Raw genomic sequence first — 14,519 nt, 5'->3', positions numbered from 1 at the left:
CTAGTTCTCTAACAGGCACAAGGTGTGTACAGCATTACTGGATTTTTAAACGTATGTATGTTTTAAACTAGCGATTGTTTTAAATTATGTAATAACGTTTTTGTTTGATTAGTTCCAGGGTTAACAAACTGAGCAGGAAAACATTCAGACCCCGCGACCACAGAGCCCTACCTTACATCAGGTGTGTATACAACGCGATGTATAGTTGTGTATTTTTTTTTTTTAAAGGGGTTTAAACAATTACAAATGTTCTAAACTGACCGTTTTACACATACAGAGCCACGCCAGAGAACCGTGTGTGTGGAGGAGCAGGACCATCCCGAATAACGCACACTACAAGGTAAGCATAGGCATATATAAATTAGATAAAAAGAGATAGAGAGGGAGACACGGTTATTCAGTTTGAAATGGGTACATGTATAAAATGTTTTAACACATGTCTATCTATCTTCACAGACTGCAGAACAGCACCCCTCCTCATAATGATCAGGACACCGTACGATTCCAGACGTTTTTGGAATGTTTAAGCAGTATCGACCTCCCAGAACAACAAAAACCTGGAGCTTTGTGCAGCAGTGGAGAGTCAGAACCGATCTTCATCAGCGAACCTGCAACACCTCCGAGTGAGTGGCTACGTCGCGATTTCTCTGATGTTTTTGAGTACAGCATGTCAGATTTTGATCTAGTTCATATACCCACCACCCCAGAATGTGTCAGAAATAGCGTTGATTCACACATAGATTTCGAAGAAGGCGGCATAACAGACTCTCAAATATCAGCGGCGTATGATGCTTACATAAAGCTTCCAGACGCTCAGCCTGCTGAACAAAGTCATATAGCCTCAATAGCTGATAAATTATGTTTGATTGAAGCTAGACTCAATCAATACCACCAAGAAGCACAGGTACAAAGGCAACAGTTTACCAAACTCATAAACAAAGTGTGTAGTACATTAGACAACATCTGCAGCAAAATTTCAAGTCCCTGACTTTTAAAATCCAGACCATGGACCCTCCAAATAAATTATTTAAACATAATAACGGAACCTCCACTCCTGTTAGATGTTTTGACTTAGAGACTTTTATGCAGTGGGCTGAAGAAACAGATAAAAAATTAGACGATATTATAGCTAGACTTAATAGGGTGCCTGCATCAGCCTCTTCCGATACACATCCTTGTCAGACTGTTCCTACGTCTGCTATTGCTGATGGGGCTATTGTTGCTAATAATAGTGATAGTACAGCAGGTGTTGCTCGGGCCGTTGCTGTTACTGATGCTAACCATATAGCTTGTGCTGCTGGTGATTTTGCGTCTGATGCACAATCTAGCCGGGTCACCTCTGCTGCAGCTACTGCAGTTGTTATTGAGCCCGTTGTGCAGTCTGGGTCCGGCAGCCGCTCTCAGTCACACATTAGAGAGATACCTAATTTTAATGCTCGCGAATTGCGTGAACGCCTTGATTTTAGGGGTATAAGTCTCGATCATCCAGAACAAGTGCCGGCGCGAGTGCGCGAGTGCTTAGCCAATGTGATAGACAGAGCTGTGGCGGGATCCCAACAGGGCAGTGTTCTAAACGTGGTCCTGCGTGGCCCCTCGCTGGCTTCAGATGTTCAGGCTGTTTTAAACGCTGATGATCGGTATGATCCGGAGCTGTTTCTCGATCAAATTGCACAAGTTATGCAGAGTAATGATGAATCTATCGGTGATGATGAATTAGAGTTTATTGTCACGGTAGCTCAGAACAGTAGTGGCGGGTCTCGCTTAAGACTGGCGCACATACCTTATGATGAGATTCTCTCAAAGAAAGGCAGACATTTATACACACCAAACAACACAAACAACAATTTGTGCTTCTCCCTATGCATAGCACATTCATTAAACTCATCATCCTCTGAGCATGAAAAACTTGCTACAGCTAAACAGATGCATGCTGAAGTAGGGCTATGCGACACACAGCAAGTATCATTCTCTGATGTCGGTAAATTTGAGAAGCACTTCAACATTAAGATTGTAATCTATTACCACACAGAAGGGCGTAAACGCCTGGAATGTTTTTACACACATGAAGAGCCAAACCCTAACACGTTGATGATGTATCTCCATAATCAACATTACCACCTGATTTTAAACCCGACCGCTTTTTTGGGGGGATCCTATGTGTGTAATTTCTGTTACAGTATATATAATACACCATTACAGCAGAGCTGTAAACATAGATGTAACACATGTTACACACTCTGTCAACATCACAGGGGACCCACAGTGAAATGCAGCGACTGTAACCGCATCTGCAAATCACAACACTGTTACCAACAACACAAATTACCTGAATTAAAACACAACATGATCCCCTGTGATAATATGAAACATTGCATGCACTGTGGCACCACATATAGAGAATCCAAGAAATTGCCACACAAATGTGCGCAGCCTAGATGCGAGCACTGCCGCGAACCTAAATTAGCAGGAGACTCCGACCATCAGTGTTTCATACAGCCTGTTGAAAAACAGAAGCCTAACGATAAATACATTTTATATGATTTTGAGACGCGGTACCACAACGGTAAACACGAGGCTAACTTTGTGTGTGCGTCTGATCTGAAGGGCAATAAGTTCACATTTAATACATTAAAGTGTGTGGAGGCGTTTGTGCAGCATTACAGACGCCCAAGGTTTCGTGGGTACACTTTCATAGCACATAATGCATCTGGCTTTGATAACTACATACTCCTCGAGTACTTTGTCAGACAGAGCATAACACCTAGTGTCATAATGAGCGGCAGCCGTGTGATTTTAATGCATGACAGGGACTATGACCAGCGGTGGATTGATTCGTTCAGCTTTTTGCCCATGGGCCTTGCCAAAATACCCTCTGCTTTAGGTTTTCAAGACCTGCAGAAGGGCCATTTCCCACACAGGTTTAATACGAGGGATAATGAGCGTTATGTGGGCCCGTACCCAGACCCCTCCTTCTACGGCTATGAGCACATGTCTGAAAGCGATAAGGTGCGATTCATGGAATGGTACCAGGTTGCCTCACAGAATCCCTTTGATTTTCAGGCTGAACTCAGGCGTTACTGTGTTAACGATGTTGATGTCCTGCGTAAAGCATGCATCATTTATCGTGACACGCTACTGGGTTGTACTCAAGTTGATCCATTCATGTATACCACCCTGGCTGCATTTAGTATGGGTGTGTATAAAACGCTGTTTCTGCCTAGAGACGCGCTCGCTCTCACGTATGAAGGGGCATACGTTGAGCAGAACGAGACGTTTTCTAACGTCTCTATTGAATGGCTTCAATATGTGTCCCACACCACCAACAAAGTGGTAAAACATGCTCTCAGAGGAGGCGAACAGAGGGTTGGACCGTATTTTGTGGACGGTTTTGACCCCACAAGTAATACAGCTTATGAATTTGCAGGATGTTTTCACCACAGTTGTGTTAAATGCTACCCCGAGAGTGAAGTTAATCCTGTCAGCAAAGCATCCTATGGACTGCTGCATCGCATGTTTTGTGACAAAGTTGATGCACTGAGATCACAACACAGTGTGAGCGTAATAGTGATGTGGGAGTGTGAATGGGCTGCCTTGAAGCAGACAGACCCTGCAGTTGTGGCTTTCATGCATACGTACAGAAAGCCAGAACGCCTGAATCCCCGAGACGCCCTTTTTGGCGGTCGCACAAATGCTCTAAAGCTGTACCACAAGACTGCTTGTGATGAAAAAATATTTTACTACGACTTCACCAGTCTCTATCCCACAGTGCAGTCTAAAAAAGACTATCCTGTAGGACACCCTCAAGTCATTTACACCAACTTTGACAAGCTAGAAAATTATTTTGGCTTTGTTAAATGCACAGTGCTCCCACCTAAGGGTCTTTTTCACCCCATCCTACCCTACAGATGCCATGGAAAACTGATGTTTCCACTCTGCAGCATGTGTGCTGAAGACCAGAACCAGCATACTGCATGCGGGCACAGTGACAGTGAGCGGGTGTTGAAAGGCACATGGGTCTCATTTGAGCTTGAAAAAGCTGTTGAGAAGGGATACAGGGTTCTTGCTGTTGATGAGGTGTGGCATTTCCCCAATAAGACCGACACATTGTTTAAAGACTATGTGAAAGCCTTCCTAAAACTCAAACAGGAGGCCTCGGGGTATCCTGAACATGTGAACACACCTGACGAACAGCAGAAGTACATAGACGAGTATTATGAGAAGGAGGGAATAATGCTAGACCCATCCAAGATTTGTGTAAATAAAGCTGTTCGTAACTGTAACAAGCTGTTGTTAAACTCGTTATGGGGTCGTTTCAGCATGAGGTCAAACATGGCATCATCTGAGCTCATTACAGACCCTTCCAGATTTAGCCAGCTAATGTTTAGCGACCAGTACGACGTGCGTCAGTTTTGTTTCATCTCTGACGACGTCGCAATGGTGCAGTGGCGCCACGCTGATGGTAGAGCTTCCCGTGTGAAGGACGTTAATGTCTTTGTCGGGGCCATGACCACTGCACACGCCAGACTCATGCTGTATGATTTGCTAGACAACTTGCAGCAGCGCGTGCTGTATTGTGACACGGACAGTGTCATTTTCACGGCACGCCCTGGCGAGTGGATGCCTCCTCTAGGTCCGTTTCTGGGGGATCTCACAAGTGAATTAGATTGTGGAGAGGATGGTGTGGAGGATTACATAGCGGAATTTGTTTCCGGTGGGCCAAAATGTTACGCGTATCACACATCGCTGGGCAAGACCCAGGTCAAATGTAAAGGCGTCACACTGAATGCATTAAACTCGAAAGTTGTCACCCACGACTCCTTGAAAGGTTTAGTCCGCAAGTTTGTAGCCAATCAGACATCAGACGCACACCTAGTTGCCGTGTCTGATAGCATCAGACGCGATAAAAAGAAGCTTCATTTGAAGAATGAAACCATTGTGAAAAAAGTCAAAGTTGTTTACAATAAGCGCCGTGTGCTCCCAGACTTCACAACCCTTCCTTATGGATTTTAAATTAGAACAGCGGTTTGACGCCCGGTTGCAGCATCCGTTCAGCATGGTGGTCAGCGGTCCCAGTAACTGTGGCAAGACTTTTTTTGTTAAAAACATAATTGAAAACTCTTCCAGGATTATATCATGCAGCATTGATAACATTGTGTATATATACTCATGCTGGCAGCCACTATATGACCAGCTTCTTAAGATAAGAAACATAAACTTTGTTAACGGTATACCCGAATCTCTTGCTGATGACACCCTTCTGCCTGCAGAAAAGAACAATTTGTTAATTATAGACGATGTAATGAACGATGCAGCTAACAATTTAGAAGTACAAAATGTGTTCACAAAGTATGTGCATCATAGGAATTTGAGTTGTATATATCTAGTTCAGAATTTGTTTATTCAGGGAAAATCCAGTAGAACCATTTCCTTGAACACTAATTACCTAATATTGTTTAAAAATCCGAGAGATAAATATCAGGTTATGCTTTTAGCCAGGCAAATGTTTCCGGGTAATACTAAATATTTTATAGAAGCGTTTAATGATGCCACATCGACAACATACGGGTATCTTTTAATAGACTATAAAGCTAAGACCCCGGACTATTTAAGACTCAGAACAAATTTACTGTCAGACCATCCGGTTGTTTACATTCCAAAACAAAAATCAGCAAAGAGGTGAGAGGATGTCATCACGCATGCGGAGGAATCTGTCTCTGTTGGAGATGATATACAGGGCTCCTCCTACTCTACGCAGAGTTATTATTAGTAATTCAAACTTAGATTTTATCAATGCATTGTGTGAGATAGCCTTTAATGTATTGCATGGTAACATTCCACTGACCAATCAGCAGTACAAACAGCTAAAAAAGAAAAAAACAATAATCAGACTGATTGCAGACAAAAAAATAAAATCTTTGAAAAAGAGAAAGACAATCAACCAATCTGGAGGGTTTTTACTGCCGTTATTAGGGGCTGCAATCCCTTTCATAACCAGTCTGATAGCAAACAGGTGAAAATGGAACATGTGCAAAAGATGTTTTTGGTACCCCAACACCAGTTGGACTTAATAAAGCAACAGCAGCAGCAGCAGCAAACAGGCATCATCAGACAACAGTCTCAGAACGAGTTGGACAAGGAGATGTTACAAGTGTTACAAGATTCTGACATAGATGTGTATGAGAAGGCTAAAAAATACAGCGATATTCTCCAAAGATACCTCACCCTTGTGAGACAAGGTGCCCGTGAAAAGAATGTATTGTCTTTATCATTACCTGAACAATTTAACAGGGATGTGCGACCCCAGTCGGCGGACACATTGCCTGTTCATGGTGATGCCGGGGTGCGGGATCTTGTTGCGGAGAATGTTTTAACACACATACCTAAAAGGAGTAGGAGGAATGCAGAACTTATTCTATCAGCGGTGAACCGTTCGCCACACTTGATCTCTTACAATGACAAAGGCGAAATTGTTGTTGATAAACAAACCATCCCTGGTTCACACATTTATGATCTAATTAAAGCCGTCACAACCACACACACACCTTCTGAGGGTTTGAGACCTATCGGCTGGACAGAGTTTTTAAAAGCTTTCTCAGATTTAAACATACCGTTATCAGCCATATCTAACACAGGCATACGTAAGACCGTCGCCATGTATAAAACCGATTACACACTGTCTGAAGACTGCGGTTTTTTAAAACACACACCAAAAAAGAACACCCCTGGTGGACCGCTGCGACATAGTACACTAAAAAAAATAAAGAATAAAAAAAACAAATTAAAGGGGGGTCCTGTAGAGTGGTTGGATTTTTGAATTCAGTTTTTTTTTTCTTATTGCAGAAATTGTTTTTCTGCTAAAAATATTTGCTGTTTGGTGTTTTTCAACTGTTATGTTTTTTTTTCACTTATTGCTGCTAAATTGTTTTGTTTTATTTTCTTTTATTACTGTTAAATATTTTATGTCTTTTATTACTGGTTAATGTTTGATTTCTTTTATTTATGTTTAAACAAAGTATGTTATGAATCTATATATATATATATATATATATATATGAGATTTGATAATAAATACCATTGACTCGATTAAATCATGCTCTCATGTTGTTTTTATTATTATTCTCATTAGTACATATCAGTATCCACATTGCACACACACATAATCACTGCATACAGCAACAGGTTGTGTGTTGTTGACAAATCGACACACCATAGCATCATTACAAATTAAATCAGACCCATACATGTTAAGCAGGCGGGCATAAGATACACCATTTTGCATATGATATAAAAAAAATACACAATGTTGACCGCATGTGATGGAGAAGTCGTTCTGCACTTGTTTTCCTGAATATAAAACAGTGGAGCAGTTTTTTAGAAGAAACATCTTTATTGCTGGGGGAAAACTGTCTAACGAGTGACCAAAACTATCAAAAAAATAACCGCGTCTGTCTCTCGAAATATAAACAGCAAGCCAATGTTCCCCTGGCATCGTAGAAGGGTGTGTGTTTACAATACACATAGCAGGGAGTCTTTGAAGCCGTTCAGTGGTTAGCTGATCATAGGCTAACACGCCTAGGAAATGTGTGTTTTTATTGATAATGCTGCCGACCGCGGCTGATAGTTCTATAGTGTTCATGACCGTTTTTGTCTCAATAGTAGTCCAAGAGCACCTGTCTCATGTTAGATATTTCAATGACTGAATCAAATACAGAATAACACAAGAGGTTCACTGTACGGGGTAGTGGATTTCTGAAACGGGTTTCCAATCTCACGTTCCCAGTTTTAATTAACGACACATTCCCTGAATGTCCTTCGTCAGCTTCCAGATTGAAACAGAATAAAGTGTAGCCGTTACCAAAGTCGTCACGTGTTATGGCCAACGATCTGTCCTTTAAATGTCTTCCTGTGGTTTGTATCAGCTGGTAAAATTCTCTGATATAGTGTTTTCTCTGGAAATTTGGCTGGAATGGTTTAGCAGGATAAGCCTGACTATCAGCATATAAAGACATAAATTCTATATCGCAGTTTTCAAAATGAAATGGATTACGCTGGTAGGAGCCTGTGTATGCTTCATTGTCTATGAATGCAATGATGACAAATTTAGGTATCCTACCCATAAATAAATTGTCATTTGTTGATATTCTAGCCCCTGCAGGTATGGAGAAGGTCTTTAAAGATACTCTGTCTACCGTGTATTTTGCGTTTGCATGGTGCAATGCCTTGCTGTGTGCAAGTCTGACGCTAGGTGATACACTAACTTTCTTGACAAAGAGACTGGCTGAGACAATTTTAACTCTGTATGCATTGGCATCCGCTGTCATGAGAGCAAATTCGTCTTTAGAGCGCACAAATTTCAGCGACAGGTCGATTCCATTAAGTAACAGTTTTTCTTGAAAAAACAGGTCTGCATGTACTGGTGCAATCAATTCAACAATACTACTATTTGCTGTGTAGCCACCTCTGGTCATCAGACCCTGGTTCTCTCCTTCTATAGATGTGTCATTCATGTGTGATGCTGTATCCTTACAGAATAACCCGGTGCTGAACTGTGTGTCTAAAGTGTCCTTATTATAATTGATAAGACATTCTATCACACCTCTGTATGGATATGTATTGGATGATTGACTAATGAGCCGGTCTCCCAAATTAATATCGACTTGACTAAATATGCTGCATCCAGGATAATTAATAAATCCTACATTAGCGTCCCTAGCCAGGTTTGAGCCATCAGCGTTTGTGATTCTCACCCGTGTGTCGATATATGAGTCATTTAGATCCAGGTAATCTTCACCCGACGATGAGATGTCGGCCCTCCATCAGTGATTGCAGATACAGGTGGGATTTCAATAAATGTACTTTTCTCAATGCTAGTCTGTGTGTATGGGACAGTAAAAAGATCGAGCTCTGTTTTTACACATTCTCCAGAATGACTGTGTAACAGTGCCATTTAGAATATGTCAAGCGCTGCAGTTTTTGAACGACTGGTTCTGGGTCTTTTCACTCTGCGTGACGGTGTCCGTTTGGTGGCTCTCCTGCTAGGTTTTGTGGTTTTACGCTTTTTAGACAACGGCTGCCCTGGGGGTGGGGTCTTAGATGGTTTGGGCGTATACACATACAAGCCGTTACCGTCCTGCTTAGTGGTTGAGGGTCTGGTTATGTTGGTTATGACATCAGACACTATGCCCGATGCGGCTGTTTTTAGGTGTGGTTTGACTATGCTGACTCCTTTTTTAAACAGCGGTACTGCAAATCTAAACAAGCTACAGAACAACCCACCCAGACCTGTCCCATATTGTGTACTGGTCCCAACATACCCTCCGAGCTCTCCACCAGCCTGTGATAAGTAGTATTTTACATATTTTGAGTCATCAGAGTTGTAGACGGCCATCCTTTTTTTTCAAAAATGCTGTGTTATCGGTCGGAAGTGTAACTTGACAAACACTTTGCCGTATAAAAAGGGTATGTGTTGATTTCGATCGTCTTTCAAATCAGTTTCTATGTCGTCGATTAATGTCTTTGACACAGGTGTGTAGTGTGGGCTGTCAAATTGTAGAATAGGCAACCGGCGGTCATCGTCTGTAATATTTATAGCTCTTAATAGCCTCGCGTGGGCGTCACCCACAAGCTGGTAATCAACGATATCTGCATAAATAAAGATGTTATATTTTCCCCCGTATATGTCTGCGGGGTGCGGGGCATATGTGTTTTTATAATGAAGTGCAAACGGTTCTCCTGTTTTGAATCCTAGGATTTCCGCCAGTCTCCCTCTAAATGTGAGAATAGTCCCCCTAGGCCCCATAACACAGGCATGGTTACTAACGGCGTTGTACTGCATTTTAATGTCTCCAGTGGCTTGGTGCTGTTGACATTTAAAATTAAATTCTTTTATTATCTGTTCCACAGATGCATAATGGCCCACAGACAGTTCGATCATGGTTACGGCTATGGTTCCGTCTTTGACGGGGTCATGAATTTCCACTTCCGAATCTGATTGTGGAAAAGTCCGCCATATGCGTGGGTACTGTATCTCTATAACAGCGACCTCATATGGCTGATCCAAAACAATAGGTTTTGCTAGCTTTGTTCTAAAATTAGATATCTTATTACCCGGGTAAACATGTGATGAAGCATTCGAGAAGAGGCTTACATAGAAGCCTGCATTGTTGTTCTTTTTATTCATGCTTTCTCAGTCTATGCTCAGTGTTGAATGAATGTGTGTAGAGCTGCGTCATCTGAGTTAATTACGCCTCAACGATGTCTTTTTCTGGAATCCACGAATTAAAGCTGTTGGGCCATCCTAGCCATTTCACTAGCACCTGCTTTTTCCGACCCACTTTTTTTCTAGCCAATATGTTTTCAATTTTAAATGTTTTGTTTTCATCAACAACCACACGTTGTATCTCAGGCTCATAAAATGACCCTTTCAATACCTCTCCTGCTAGATCCACTAGTCTGTACACTGGGGGCTGTCTCCCTATACGTTCCTTGACTGTGAAAATCTCATCGGTGTAGGTCTGCTCGTATCCTTTTCGAAACTTTCCTCTCAGTTTTGATATTCGTACAGTGTCACCGATATTAAATTTAAAGCGCAGTTCCCTCTGAGGCCTCGTTTTGTACAGCGCGTTGAAGACCGACTTCTCATTATCCTTATTCACCTCTGCCGGAGCCATTTGGATAGATCTGTGATAAGCATTGTTATATGCTTGTGTGAGATCTGGTATGATATCTACATATCTCCGGGAGTTGGCTGATGTTAAGTACTTCCACATTCTACCCTTGAAGCTACGATTGAATCTCTCGACAATACTGCATTTAACCTCGCTAGCTGTTGAGAAATGCTTGATATTATATCGCTTCATTAGCTGTTTAAAGGTTGCATTATAAAACTCTTTGCCTTCATCTGTTTGTAGTTTCACAGGGATCCTACCCTCACTAAGTATATCCTCAAAAGCAGCTGATACAACAGACCCTGTCTTGTTTGTTAGGCATCTAACCCATGCGTATTTTGAGAATACATCTATACATGTTAGCAGATATCTCACATTATCATTATCTGTCACATATTCACACATGTCAACCAGATCGGCTTGAAACTGTTTGTCGACCCCTGTCACCAATACTCTATTTCTGGGGAAATGGATCCTCGCAGGTTTATGGAGTGTGTAGGTGTCGTCTTGTTCTAAATAATGTTTGACCTGAGATAGTGGAGGTGTTACACCTGATGCCTCCCCTGCCGCTATACGTAGCTTATTTAAACTGGCTAACCCCGCAGGATGGGCTGGATCATGATATATTTTATGCAATGTGCTTTCCATGATTTACAAACCACAAATGACTATGATGTTGATGTTAACAAGTCTTTTTATTTAATTTTCACAAAGACACAATCACAGACAATGGATACTTGGACACCCCACATTAAACCAGATGTAACCCAGCCCAGTAGTTTCCAGTCATGCGGAGCATGGCTGGTTTAACACGGCGGGCGCAAGTACTTGCATCTAGCAGGTGCCCAATGTTGTCATTAATGGCGCATACTATATATCGCTCTGATCTCAGTTCACACATGATGTGTTCTGCAACTCTGCGGATTTGTGTTCCAGACCCATCTGCAGTGGATGAGCGTACAAACAGCCGGATGGCAGGGATGAATCGGTCAGTCTGGAGCCTTATCATCACATCATCATAGTAGGTGTCGAAGAAATACTCAGACAATTCCTGCAAGCAGCTGTGTTGCACCTGACTGGGGTGGCCTGTTTGGCATCCGTAACATGTCTCTTGTATAAACTCATTCAAAGCCAACATTAACAGGTGGAGAGTTGCGAGTTTGATGTCGATTACAGTTTCATCCCACAGGTCTGATATGAGGGGGTCCTGCGAGCATTGTGGTGAGGGTGGTGGAGTCTGGGGGGTCGGGATTAGCAGCTCTGTTGATGGTGACTCCAACAGGTCCCACGAGGGCGTGTCATTCTCTGTAAAATGAAAACCACAAGCTCTTAATTTGTCACATAGATACACACTCAACCCCACACACCCGCACATTAAACCTACCAGTTTATTGTTTAGCTGTCGGAAGGTCTTATGATTTTAGGTTTACACAGGGTACCAGGCAAACCAGTCTTCGGACAACTCGCCAGATCGTCAAAAACAAGGCGCTTTCTAATACTCTCGTACGCAGTGTTGAGTCTGTCCCTCTTGATCGCGTCATCAATCTGGCTAAACAGACGCGACAAACCTCTCCAGTCGCACCACTGTATAAAAAACAAGTCCTTAAACCATCTTGTGCGCTCTTCGAGGTTTAGAGGGTATGGATTTAACCTCCAGTTTTCAAGCCCTCTGGAAGCAATAAGACTATCCCTGTCATCACATACACTGAGAAAAATAAAGTCGTCGGGGTTGCGATTGAAACGATCAGCCTCAACCCTGTAAAGCTCAGGGCCTGATGCACTGTTCCACTGGGAAACATACAGCAGCTCTGGGAAACCCACATTGTCCAGGTCCGCACACACTACGGTGCGGAAGAGCTTCCAGTTTTTAGTAGACATGACTTGGGCTTCCCCCCAAAACAATCCCTCACCACAATCTACACTAAGCACAACTGTCCCTTCGGTATATTTAATGGCATACACATACCCTTCGACGCCTCGATATTCTAACTTAAATACAGTTCCATCTGCGGCGTTTCCACAGCGTTGCTTTTTACGTTGAGGACCCCGACTGCATACTCCTGAAGACATACCTAGAGTGCCTGTGGCATGGGCGATGTCCTGGCTGGGTGTCATTCCGAGCTCCATAGGTCGATGCGTCGGGGATCCTTAGCGAGCGCGATGTGTCGGTGCTCTAGGTCGATGCGTCGGGGATCCTTAGCGCGATGTGTCGGTGCTCCTCAGACCGTGGCGGTGATGCTCTTAGAATGTGAAAGGATCACTTTTATACCCATACAACCTAGCACATCCCACTAGGAGGAGTCGTTCCCGCCCAGAGGGTAAGAACACCTGAACGCGCATGCGCACACACACACGAAACTGGTCAAATCGGTTGTCAAACCGTTTGGTTGGCCGCCATCTTGGACTAGTGCCATCGAATTACTGAACGCGCATGCGCACACGCACGAAACCGGTCAAACCGGTTGTCAAACCGGTTTGGTTGGCCGCCATATTGGACAGGTGCCATCGTATTACTACTGCCATGGTAACACTGCTACTGCTCAGGTGAATTAAATCTTGATCACAATACCAATCACTACTGCCATTGTGTTTTCACTCTCCTCTTAATAACACACATAATAATAATAATTAATTAATAAAAAAAATGAAAGCCCAGCGTGGAAAGACAGAGCTTCCACACTGGAGGGTGAAGAACAGCTCGCTGATTCTGAGAAAAATACATGTCGAAGTTAAAGATGAAGTCCTGAGACATGCACGCTGAGAATATGCAGGTCAACCCACTGCCCCATGGCGCCAGAGCTGTCCAACGGCTGTATGTGGGCAGAAGGTCAGGTTCAAAAGTGCTGAGCCTCCAGCAGGAAGAACAGAAAGGTTAAAGAGTCTCCACACCACTGAGAGAGATACGAGAGGCACAGTGAAGTGAACGAATACAGTAAGACTGCTCATCAGCTGCTCATCTCTTTTTCTTTGGCCACCTTGGGTCCATCGGAGCAAGCTGGAAGCACAAAGCTAGACGATCTCTATTCACATGTAGATTTTATTATTCATTTATCTGCATTGCTGCTTTTTTCCATCTGTACATTTATTCTTTGGTTTTTAAACATTTTCTGACCCTGAGGGCCAACTTAAAATGTGCAGTTTCACTCCATGTTTTTGCTCAGATCCACACCTGCGGTGGTTGTTTAACCCCACTACAGAGGCCAGCCCCACAGTGTACAGTGACTGGTGTGATAAACAGCACATAGAGCTGATTCTTCAGACTGTGACTCTACAAAACCACTACAAAAGAAAACAGGATAGAAGGATGCCTCATTCAGCCCCAGTGAAATCCCTTCAAATGTGCACCTAAGCTCGTTCATTGTGTCTCTTTAATAGGTCCAGTTTTGGCTGCAACTCCCAACATGCCAGAGAACTCAGAGCCAGTTGGTCTCTGTTCCAATAAGAACCATGTTGTTCGTTCCTGTAATGTTGGCAACATCATTGCACAGTATAATAGGTTCCAGCGTGCTGGCCATTTTGCCAACCACGTGTAGAATCAAACGATATAGAAAACATGACAGAAACGTGATGTCTGTGTTCACTGCATTAACGTAAAGATGTTCCTAACGCCACACACGGTGTTTTATATCACCTCATAATTTATTCAACAAACCTGTTTGTCACTTTTGCTCAGTAATATTAGATGAAGTTAAAATTCGTAAATCATAGAAAGCTTCTTCGACCGTGAGATCAGCCATGCAGACCTCCGAACAAGAACAATTCAGGTTTAGAAATGAAACTGATGGTAACTGCTTGGCCCCGAGGGGGGTTCTTCCTACAATATACTCAGCAATAGCCAGTAGTCTGCATTGG

At 42.9% G+C, this 14,519-nt stretch overlaps 2 protein-coding genes across 2 annotated transcripts in view; one reads left to right on the top strand and one right to left on the bottom strand.

The window, feature by feature from the left end:
- The window catches only part of LOC146653298 (uncharacterized), a 286,034-nt gene extending 273,978 nt beyond the window's left edge, over positions 1 to 12,056 (top strand). Inside the window, exons 2-6 of the mRNA XM_085383093.1 lie at positions 1 to 22; positions 113 to 181; positions 278 to 340; positions 457 to 623; positions 11,604 to 12,056. The exon at positions 1 to 22 is cut by the window's left edge and continues 60 nt beyond it. Coding sequence (XP_085239219.1) covers positions 1 to 22; positions 113 to 181; positions 278 to 340; positions 457 to 623; positions 11,604 to 11,689 — 407 coding nt within the window. The 3' untranslated portion in view covers positions 11,690 to 12,056. The remainder of the gene's footprint in view (positions 23 to 112; positions 182 to 277; positions 341 to 456; positions 624 to 11,603) is intronic.
- A 6-nt stretch (positions 12,057 to 12,062) lies between these two features.
- On the bottom strand, positions 12,063 to 12,689 carry LOC146653297 (uncharacterized; the record flags this gene model as incomplete). The annotated part of the gene is made up of 1 exon (XM_085382626.1): positions 12,063 to 12,689. A coding segment is annotated over one exon (627 nt), but the record flags the coding sequence as incomplete, so codon positions are not given.
- Between the last annotated feature and the right edge of the window lie 1,830 nt (positions 12,690 to 14,519).

The sequence above is a fragment of the Rhamphochromis longiceps genome, linkage group LG15 (assembly GCF_057381845.1).
Source record: "Rhamphochromis longiceps isolate RC_006_pf linkage group LG15, R_longiceps_female_GT1.1, whole genome shotgun sequence".
Classification (NCBI taxonomy): Eukaryota; Metazoa; Chordata; class Actinopteri; order Cichliformes; family Cichlidae; genus Rhamphochromis; species Rhamphochromis longiceps.
The sequence above is the reverse complement of the archived record's forward strand: the minus strand, read 5'-3'. Positions and strand labels throughout refer to the sequence as shown.